Source organism: Sinocyclocheilus anshuiensis, unplaced genomic scaffold (assembly GCF_001515605.1).
Source record: "Sinocyclocheilus anshuiensis isolate Anshui unplaced genomic scaffold, SAMN03320099.WGS_v1.1 scaffold294, whole genome shotgun sequence".
In the NCBI taxonomy this organism is placed as follows: domain Eukaryota; kingdom Metazoa; phylum Chordata; class Actinopteri; order Cypriniformes; family Cyprinidae; genus Sinocyclocheilus; species Sinocyclocheilus anshuiensis.
The window spans coordinates 184,753-195,751 of NW_015544130.1; the positions used below are offsets into that span (position 1 = coordinate 184,753).

Sequence of the window (10,999 nt, forward strand, 5' to 3'; positions counted from 1 at the left end):
AAAAGTATTGAACACGCTTACTGAAATGTATTTAATACTTTGTACAAAAGATTTTGTTGTTAATGACAGCTTCAAGACTCCACCTGTATGGAGAAACTAGTCATATGCTCAGGTGTAATTTTGGCCCATTCTTCCACACAAACAGTCTTCAAATCTTGAAGGTTCTGTGGGCCTCTTCTATGAACTCTGATCTGTAGTTCTTTCCATAGATTTTCTTTTGGATTCAAGTCAGGTGATTGGCTGGGCCATTCTAGAAGCTTTACTTTCTTTCTCTGAAACCAGTTGAGAGGTTCCTTGGCTGTGTGTTTGGGATCATTGTCTCGCTGGAATGGCCACCCTCATTTCATCTTCATCATCCTGGTGGATGGCAGCAGATTTTTATCAAGAATGTCTCAGTATATTTTTCCATTCATCCTTCCTTCAATTATATGAATTTTACCAGTGATACACCATGATGTTTTTGGGGTGATGTGCAGTGCCATTTGGCCTCCAAACATGGTGTGAATTATGGCATCCAAAGAGTTTAATTTTGGTCTCATATGACCAGACTATATTCTCCTAGTATTTCACAGGCTTGTCTAAATGTTGTACAGCAAACTTGAAACGAGCTTCAACATGCTTTTTCTTCAGCAATAGAGCCTTGCGTGGTGAGTGTGCATACAGGCCACGGCGGTTGAGTGCATTACTTATTGTACTTATTTTCTTTGAAACAATTGCACATGCTAATTCCAGGTCTTTCTGAAGCTCTCCACAAGTGATCCTTGGCTCTTGGACAACTCTTCTGATAATTCTTTTCACTCCTTTGTCAGAAATCTTGCGAGGAGCACCTGGTCGTGGCCGGTTTATGGTGAAATTATGTTCTTTCCACTTCCGGATTATGGCCCCAACAGTGCTCACTGGAACATTCAGAAGTATAGAAACCCTTCTCTAACCAATGCCATCAGTATGTTTTGCAACAATAAGGTTGCGAAGGTCTTGAGAGCTCTTTGCTTTTTCCCATCATGAAATGTTTCTTGTGTGACACGTTGGTCATGGGACACCTTTTTATAGGCCATCAGTTGAGAATTTAAGAATTTAAGGTTTCTGAACCAGCTAATATTAATATCCAGTGACTAGGGGCAGGATTGCTCTCTAATTACTGATAGATTTCTGCTGGTGTCTTGGATTTCCATGCCTTTTTGCACCTCCCTCTCTTCGTGTGTTCAATACTTTTTCCCTGGGTCATTCCACTTTATTACACAGAACTTAATTTCTGAACTTATTTGTTTTGTTTTCTTTGTATAGATTCCTTGGGTTGTTACCGACATCTGGTGACAATTTCATGTCAACAGCACCTTTAGAAATATATTTACTGAGAAATATAGGTGTAATATAGGTGTTCAATAATTATTTTACCCGCTATATATTATATAAACAAAAACTTTTATTTTGGATCTGATTAATCGCAATTAATCGTTGCCCAGCACTAAATTAACTACAAAAGAAAATAAAAAATAGCCCTAAAAAGTCCAGAGCTGTCAGTATCCCCAGAAAACTGACCTCTCGACCTCTGCTCTCTGGCTAGGGTTGGTGATTGCTGCAATGTACTGCATAATGTACTTGCTTGCCTCAGTCTTGCCTGCTCCGCTCTCACCTGAAACACAAGGAGTTTTGTCTAATCCATACAGTAATGTCTTTGTTGATCAGTTTTATTCTTCCCTAATTAAACGCACAGTGGACAAACTCTCTGTACATGGTTCATCACAGGACACCTTTTTATAGGCCATCAGTTGGGACTGAACCAATTAATATTAATTTCCACTGACTAGGGGCAGGATTGCTTTCTAATTACTTGTAAAATATAATTATAAAAAATAATATTTTAATTGTTTTTTTATTTATACCCTATAAAATAACTAGTGTATGATATATATTCATTATAAGATTTCATTTATTTACATGAAAATTATTTTAATACTTGTTTTGTCAGATTTTAAATCATTTTTAAATAATCTAGTGCCGCTTAGGGGACCCTGGCTCCTTGGTTGAGAATCACTGATCTAAGATCTACACTTTTCTTAAAAATAAAAGTTAGCATTAGTGATTTGGATATGGAGGATGTTCAACACCATCTTCATTTATTTTGTCTTCCCACATTTTTTTTCCACTGGCAGTATTTAAAGCCAATGTCCTGAGCAACATGTCAGTGTCTTTAGCCCACATCAAGACAAATGATGGTAAACCAGTGCTAAGCTGGAATTTCACAGTGCCCTGCAGGATAAGAGCCGAACTGTGGCCGTGTCAGCTCGAGGCAGATGGAAAATGCACAGAAGTTGAAGGATTCAGACAGAAATGCTGTAATGATTGGAGAGAAAACAGCACAATACTATGGGTAAATATACATTTTGGGTATATGTATTTTCTGTCATAAATTAAATGAGGTTGTAAGGAAGTAGAAACACTGCAACAGTGGGATATATAACCTCTAACACCACACTGAAATCTAGGATTTTTAAATTGAAACCTGGAAATAAATGCTTTTAGAATAAAAAAAACACGTTTAAACAAAGTTGTATGCATGTATTTATTTATTTACCTTTCCTGTTTCCGTCATGGGAAAGAAAAATAAATAAATGAATAATACATATATACAGTACATTGATAAATCAATGTAATTCTGACTTTTTTTTAAATCTCAGAATTGCAAGTTAACATCTCGCATTTCTGACTTTTCTCTTAGAATTCTGACTTTGAAAAAGACAGAAATGTGAGACAAAAAGTTGTAATTATCTTTTGAATGTTTTTCATTCTTTGGTGAAAGCAGGCTTCCATATCAGAAAGACATTTTGATGTAAAATAAATAAATATTTAAAGAAGATTAAACATTAAAGTAAAAGGGCAACATAAATTGTCAATGACAACAATTTTGTATTATTTAAATTTGAAAGAATGCAACAATAGAAGCATTTTCACTATTGAGCTCCCTTTCATAGTGACTTCCAGACTTTTGAAACTGAATGATTGACTCCCAGGTGCAAAACAACCTATTATGTTAAATGGACCCTTGTTGGCTTTCATTTTAATTCATGTGAAATTAAATATGGCGTTTGCTCCATCTGAGGTCAAAGCTAATAATTGTTTTTCCAGTTGGCTATAAAGCAGTTTGCTTTAATGATATTTGTTCTCTGCAGGCATCAGGGAGGTTTGTGAATATCAGGTCACGGAATCACCAGCAGCTCTGCGTGATGGTATGATACCATCTGCCTTTTTGATTTCTTGCATTCATCAGTCATTTAGTGCAAACAGACAATGAACATGGTAAACATTCATCTTTGTCTGTGTCTTTGTCTGCAGCTTGAAGTAGATAGAAAGATTGCGCGGTACTGTCAACATCCCTGTAAGTGTGTGATGAGAAAAACATCTCATTTATATCCTGTTTAGAGCTGCCGTTCATTGTCATTTGATCACATTGATATTTGTGTGTTCGATGTACTAAAACTAACATTCACTATACTGAATATGGGTATGGCAGTTGTCATCAGTTGGTTTATTGTTCACTTCATATTGTTTTAGTGGAGCGGCAGTATTGGAGCCTTCTTCTTCTTCTGCCGCTGGTCTTTGTTTGTCTGACTGCTTTTGGAGTACTTCTCCTGGTGAACAAACTCAAATGTAAGTCTTTGCTATCTACAGCATCTCTTTGATTATATAGAAAGTATATAGAAAGATGTTTTTCCTTTCTGCAACAAAGAAACTACAACAGAATGTAGGGGATGACTTACATTCCCAACTAAAATCACCATTATTATTATTATTATACAGCATGTATTTCATTTCATTATATAAAATAATACAATTATATTAAATATATACATCAATTCTATATTTAATTTAGCAAAGACACATTAAACTGATTAGATTTAATATTATATATACATAATAATTAATATTTTAATATAAATAGATTGAAAGATTAATATTAAAATAAGATCAATATTTATTTAATTGCCATTATTTGACCACTTGCTACACTGCTCTAGATATTGCAAGTGGCTATTGAAAAATCCATCAAAAATCTCAAAGTAAATTCAAAATATTTTATGCTAGAGACTGATAACCACTGTGCTGTCAAAGTACGACTGATCAGTAATTTCTTATTATTTGATTGGATTTAAGATGGTGAAAGAGAGATAGAGTTGAGGTTTTTGTTGAGATGTTGACCAGACACTCTTTTTGCTCTCAATAGCTCTATTCACGTGTGTCTGTGAATGGCACATATTTTTGTGGTGATCTGTGTAGAAATCATTTATTCCATCTCAGCAGGCTCTTTGTCTTTTTCAACTCCTTCTTCATTTTGTGTTCTTTCACCCATCTGACCACTTTTTGTGTCTTATACTCTTTTTAGTGAAATTTCTAAGGAATACAAATTTAGTCACTCTCAGGCCAACCAAGATATAGATGAGTTTGTTTCTTCATTGGAACAGATTTGAAGAAATTTAGCATTACATCACTTGCTCACCAATGGACCCTCTGCAGTGAATGGGTGCCGTCAGAATGAGAGTCCAAACAGCTGATAAAAATATCAAAATAATCCACAAGTAACCCACACATATACAGTCCATCAATTAAAATCTTGTGACGTGAAAAGCTGCATGTTTGTAAGAAACAAATCCATCAATAAGAAGTTACTGGTGCTTCTGGCCAAAATATGAGTCCATAATCCATAATAACACTTCCTCCAGTGAAAAATCCCCTGTTGGCATCTCACATTAAAATCCACTTGCATATTTGTTTAGAACTGTTTTCAACTTGTAAACAGTACTTGATCTGTGCATATTTCTCTCCTGATTCAGATGAGATGAAATAAAGCAACATTATGGATAGAGGACTTGTATTTTAGCTGGAACCATTGGTTTGAAGTAAAAAAAACATCTTAATGAAAAAAAATGAATTAACTTAAATGATGGATTAGTTTCTTACAAGCATACAGTTTTTCGCTTCACAAGACATTATTGTATGGACTGGAGTCATGTGGGTCACTTGTGGATTATTGTGATGTTTTTAACAGCTGTTTGGTTTCTCATTCTGACGGCACCCATTCATTGCAGAGGATCTATTGGTGAGCAAGTGATATAATGCACATTTCTCCAAATCTGTTCTGATAAAGAAACAAACTCATCTACATCTCGGATGGCTTGAGTGTGAATACATTTTCAGCATTTATTTTTTTATTTTTTTTTTATTTTGGGGTGAACTATTCCTTGAAGTATTAAAGAAAGTCTTCTCCTTTGATGAGATTTTACATTCTTGTATGTGCCTCTCTCAGGGTCGCTTAGCGAATGGGACAGAAGATGTCATTCTCAAGGTACACAAGGTGTTTGTTTACAGTCATTTGTGTGTCTTATTATCAAGAAGCCTTTTAGCATAGGAAAACTTACCTTATGATAATCTCATGCCCTCCTCATTTCTCTCTCTAGATATGAGGGGACAGGTGTTGTTGCTCCATTCCTCAGCCACGGACCCACAGCTGGTGTGTGAGCTGGGCCAGTTGTTTTCTGAGCTGGGTTTCAGAGTATTTCTCGATCTGTGGAACCAAACAGAGCTCGGTTCTTGCGGCCCGGCCGCGTGGCTCCACTCTAAGCTCGATCACATCCAAAATCATGGAGGGAAGGCCCTTCTGGTGCTTTCTCCGACAACACTGCAGAGAGCCGAGTTGTATTGGAAAATTGCAGTGGAAAGACGAAGCAATCCTGCCACATACTCCTCAGATATGCTGGCTTCGGCATTGGGCTGCATTTTTGCTGACCGTCAGAAGGGCTGCGCTGCTCAGCGGTTCGTCCTTGTGCAGTTAGACGTTCATGAACTTCCCATCAATGAGGAGCATGACATGCCAAAGCTGTTGAGGGGCCTGCCGCTTTATAAACTGCCCTCACAGTCTCAGGGATTACTTATGGAACTGTGTTTGGAGAGCCCAAATAACATGAGCGGGAAGTTGAAGAAGATGTGGTGGATGAAAAAGGCACAGAGAAAGCTGGCCCAAGGAGTGCAGAACATTTTTAAGTCGAGGGTGAGGACTGAATCCATGCTCACTCAATTTGATTCACTCAGCCTAGACACGGAAGACACAGAGGAAAGAATGTTTCTCAAAAATGAACAGCATTGATGTATCATTTACTCCCTTGTCACACCAGAACATTGTTTTGATTGTCAGTCACAATCTGTCAGTATGGACTATGGACAGATAACATGAACAATAAAAGTACCAGAAGGTCCAAAAAACATGGTGATGCCATGTTTTTATGAGCATGCTTGGAAATACCAAATGCCATCATGAAGTACCTTTGAATACTACGTGAATATGGCATAATACAGACATATTTACAGTAACTGGCTATTATCGCTGGGAATAGCTTAAGAAGGAAGTCTGCATGTACTTAAAAGTCCAAATGAGGAAATTCCACAGTACAGACGCTATAGGAAGTAAAGAAATTTATAAATACACTAAAAAATACGTCATATTCATACTGTACATACAGTATATACCCCTATGTTTTCATAGGTATTTGGAAGGAAATTTCCTCTAACTTACTGTTTTCATCTCGGCTTTTATTCAATGGTTGTAAATAATGGCTTTTGGCTAATATCTATACACAAATTTCATATGTAAATATTGCTATTCACATATTTTATATATGGCTGTAATATATATTTTAATTGAACTTTTGTAATATACGGTACATTTGAAATGCTCTGGTTGTACTCAAATATACAGTTTTGACATTAGTGCTTTGTCATGGTCTGATGAGTGGTAGGCCTATAGAATAGAGGGAATATAGCCAACAGATAGCACATCTGCAAGAAGTCTGTTAAAGATTGCTTGATCTGGAAAGCATCTGCTGTGTACAAACATCTGACACAGGTCTTTAAGATGTCAGTTTTACATACATTCTAAATCATAAACATCTTAAAGATAGGCCTATCTAATAAACGTCTATTTGACATCTGATAACGTCCTATAGACATATTGCAGATGAGCAAACACTAAAAAAGACGTCTTTCAGATGTAAATGCAGACATCAAATAGACGCCTATCAGGGATACATACATAGGCTACATACATTCACAACCAGGCTTGTCTGTTTGCTGGTTTTAAAAGTTTGTATTTAAAACATAAATTCCATGCTGGTCTTTTCTAAACTTTTGCATTCTGCTTGTTGATTTTGTTTTAATGCATTACGGTTTAGCATGCATGGTCAGATATAATTTAGGTCGCCCCTTTCGCCCCCTAAACTAATATCGTAACTAAAAAAAAAAATCAATAAAAAATTCAATCTTATACTCACACTGCAACTCCAAATGTTATATTTAGCTACTTGGCTTTAGAAACTTGAAAAGAAAACAAGAATTTCTTATAGGTTTTTTTGTTTTTACATAAATACTAATACAATTCATAGATTTAAACTAATAAATTACAATAAACAAGAAAAATGTACAATATAGGCTACAGTAATAACAACATGTGAAACTAGAACATTTAAAATCACTTTAAAAAATGCAATCATTTAGAGAATAATTATCACAGCTAAGCAGCACTAACAATTAATCTATTGTATAAAATGATGATTCATAAAAGCATTGGCTTAATTTAACAAAGTTCTTTCTCTTTAAACACTATGATTTTTTTTTATATAACATAATATACTATATATAAATATGTCTTTGTAAATGAAATTAATTGTAAATGAAATCAACTTTTTTTCTTCAAACAAATTCCTGATTTTAAAAGCATCCCATGTCATTCTAACAATAAACTTTGTGGAAAGTGGGGGTTTGAAGCACGTCACCCTCACGGATGTTCTTCCTGTCTGCTGTGCTCTGCGTGGCCATTTTTCATCTAATTTCGGGTCAGAACTGCTCAGAGCACTGTAAAGCATGCGGGGGCCCAGAGAAAGCCCAGTGCCTTCAGTGCCACACTGGATTCATCCTGCATGACAACCTTTGTGTGGGTGAGTGAGATGAACAGACTGTACGCTTGATTCACCTCATGGTCTATTTCACTCTGAAGTTCACATCTACACTCTTACACGGACAGATATCGATGAATGTGGTACTGATCTGGATCGGTGTCCCGACAACACATACTGCTTCAACACCCATGGCTCTTATGAATGCAAAGGTCAGCGTGGTTTTTCCTCAACACATGGATCAGCAGAGTAACACATTTTACACATGCACTTAATATGATATGTGGTTTAATACAGTATAAAAGCTGTTAGTACACTTTAGTTTATGGTGTCCTTGTTACACGTTACATGCACTTGCTATTTTAATAACAACAAATTATGCATAATTACATGCAAGTAACCCAAACCCTAATCCTAAACCTAAGCATATAGTAAGTACATGTAGTTAATTAATATTACTCAGTAAATATATAATTACACTGTAATAAGGACACCTTTAAATAATGTGTAACCAAGTTGTTTTATTATTTGTCCTTTTTCAGGATGTGATAAGGCCTGTGTTGGTTGTATGGGTGGAGGACCTGCCCGCTGTAGGAAATGTGCTGCTGGTTACAGATCATCAGGCATGAGATGCATAGGTGAGTTGTAGTCTATATCAGTGTTTCCCAACCTTTATTTAGTCGCGGCACCCTTTGGAAATTTTAACAAATTTGTGGCACCCTACAAAATGAATTTTGTCACAATATTTGAATTTCTAACTTCGATATGATACTTTGAAAAGTATAGATATTTGGTACAGCAGGGAAGAACTGCAAATTATACTGTCATACAGATATTTTTAATATTATAAAAACAATTTGGCCATCAATGGTGGCAATCAGTTCTAATGAAAAGACCAATTTATATGACAGATTTGAATGTAGGCTTTTATTCATATGTAAACATTGTGAGATAGCTAGTTATAATGGTAATTAAACAAAGTTTTGCTCACTCAGTGTATTTTTGATTTTACAGCTGGGTAATTTTGTTGCAGTAGCACCAGATAGCTTGATTTAAAACTTTGAATTGAATAAAAAAATACAAGGAGGCTAAGCAGTTAATAATAAAATAAGAACAAATAAAGAAATTACTAATGATAGCACAAATAAAAAATAACGATAGGCCTACAAATGAAATAAATTGCTTTTTAGTTTTTCAGGTAGGTATAACTAGTTTTGTATTGTCTAGTTTTTCAACCCGTTGTATAAAATATGGGTAGTAGTATAAAAAATGAAAAGATATGTTCTAAAAATGTTTGCCAATGTTCTCACTAAGTTACGAACCTAAAGTTCTGAGAATGTTCCTTGTTAGCTGGGTAAAAACACTAGTGTTAGGTAATTTGATAACAAACATCTTAATTGTTTTTGTCAGCTGAAAGTGTCACATCTGGCAAACATCGGCCTGAAGACATCACCATTCTAAATGTATAAAAGGACATAATTTGAAATAAATTAGAACTTCTAAGTATGTTTTTATATTTTCCCATTCAAATCCCATTTTAGACTTGCTTTGTTTTGCTGAATAATGTAAAAAAGTTCCTTAATCTTGATTGCCATACTACTAATGGCTGGACTAATTCATTTAAAATATATTATAGTTTCATTTGGGAATTTGCTGCTGCTGTATCGAGCTTGAAAACATACAAGAACAGAAAATTAATCTTGTCTGTAATGATGACACATATTAGTTCTTCTGCAATGGTACCATCTTGTGGCTACAAGAAGCATTTCCACCAATAATGTCAAGAACAACAACACTAATTATAATTTTTCAATACATACATTGTTATTTTAAATATTTAGTATTTTGCAACAAAACTGTCTATTTGTTCTATAATTGTAACTATAAAGTTGATATGTATATATAACTATAAAGCTGTCTGTTTATCTCATTTTTAAATTTGCATTACGTGTATATGTACGCAGCTGTATTTTGTTTCTGTATTCTGTATTTTGTTTCTCCTGCAGATATAGACGAGTGCGCTGAGGAGGTGTTGGCCTGTCCTAGGGTCAGTATGTTCTGTGTAAATACAGAGAGCTCTTTTCACTGTCAGTGTGCAGTGGGTTACACACGCAGAGGCGACACCTGTGAGAGGAGCCAGACAACAGGTGAGTTTTATTTTCACAGATATGAAATAACACAGGTATAATCTGTGTATCAAAGAGTCTGTGTTCATGTTATTTTAGTATTATTGAGTATTGATATATTAGCATTCATTTTCATTTATTTGTTTGTTTTAAAGTTTTTTTTTCAGTGTTCAGTGGTTTTGTCATTTTATTAGTTAAAAAATATTATTGTAGTTATTTTAGTTCAAGAAGTTAGGGATCAAGGCATAGCTCTCATTCTGTCATTAATTACTCACCCTCATGTCGTTCCAAACTCGTAAGACATTCGTCATCTTCAGAACACAAATGAAGATATTTTTGATGAAGTCTGAGAGCTTTCTGACCCTGCATAGACAGCAATGCAACTGACACATTCAAAGACCAGAAAGGTGGTAAGCACATCATTAAAATAGTCCATGTGACAGTGGTTCAACTGTAATTTTATGAAGCTACGAGAATACATTTTGTGCGCAAAGAAAACAAAAATAAAGACTTTATGCATTTAACACTGCATTTAAATCACATAATGTAATGCAAAATGCACTTGTGGATGTTTCTGAATTCACCGATCACTTCCTGTCTCTCTCCTCAGCGTCTGAAGAAAAGGGTCTTTTTGACGACATTCATGAGGATGAAATTGAGGTTCTGCAACAGATGTTCCCTTTCAGTCAGTCACGTTCGACGTTACGTCAGTCGTGACTGACGAATTGGGATCTCCCGCTCCGGCGTGGCCACAGCAGCAGCCTTCACAACGGCCGCAGCGTGGAGCTGGCTGCAGGAAACCAGCGCAGCCCGCCTCCGCCCCTGCCAAGCCCGTGGACCGCCAGGGCAGGTGGCGTCCCTGGGACGGGCGACCCGGAGTTCTTGGATCCTGCTCTTCAGGAGATGGTGACCGCACCACTCCTTCCCCCGGAG

At 35.9% G+C, this 10,999-nt stretch overlaps 2 protein-coding genes across 6 annotated transcripts in view; both read left to right on the forward strand.

Annotated features, from left to right (window-relative positions):
- il17rc (interleukin 17 receptor C) overlaps positions 1-6,468 on the forward strand; it is a 14,802-nt gene extending 8,334 nt beyond the window's left edge. For 3 of the 5 annotated variants that reach the window (XM_016494588.1, XM_016494590.1, XM_016494587.1), the window contains exons 11-16: positions 2,154-2,371; positions 3,171-3,227; positions 3,334-3,376; positions 3,553-3,648; positions 5,303-5,350; positions 5,454-6,468. In XM_016494588.1, the coding sequence (XP_016350074.1) occupies positions 2,154-2,371; positions 3,171-3,227; positions 3,334-3,376; positions 3,553-3,648; positions 5,303-5,350; positions 5,454-6,139 (1,148 nt within the window). In that variant the 3' untranslated portion in view covers positions 6,140-6,468. The remainder of the gene's footprint in view (positions 1-2,153; positions 2,372-3,170; positions 3,228-3,333; positions 3,377-3,552; positions 3,649-5,302; positions 5,351-5,453) is intronic. The other 2 variants (XM_016494589.1, XM_016494593.1) reach the window with 1 other exon arrangement.
- The window catches only part of LOC107694863 (cysteine-rich with EGF-like domain protein 1), a 5,246-nt gene continuing 553 nt past the window's right edge, over positions 6,307-10,999 (forward strand). Inside the window, exons 1-6 of the mRNA XM_016494556.1 lie at positions 6,307-6,311; positions 7,813-7,982; positions 8,069-8,152; positions 8,483-8,578; positions 9,947-10,087; positions 10,677-10,740. Of these exons, the coding sequence (XP_016350042.1) occupies positions 6,307-6,311; positions 7,813-7,982; positions 8,069-8,152; positions 8,483-8,578; positions 9,947-10,087; positions 10,677-10,740 (560 nt within the window). The remainder of the gene's footprint in view (positions 6,312-7,812; positions 7,983-8,068; positions 8,153-8,482; positions 8,579-9,946; positions 10,088-10,676; positions 10,741-10,999) is intronic.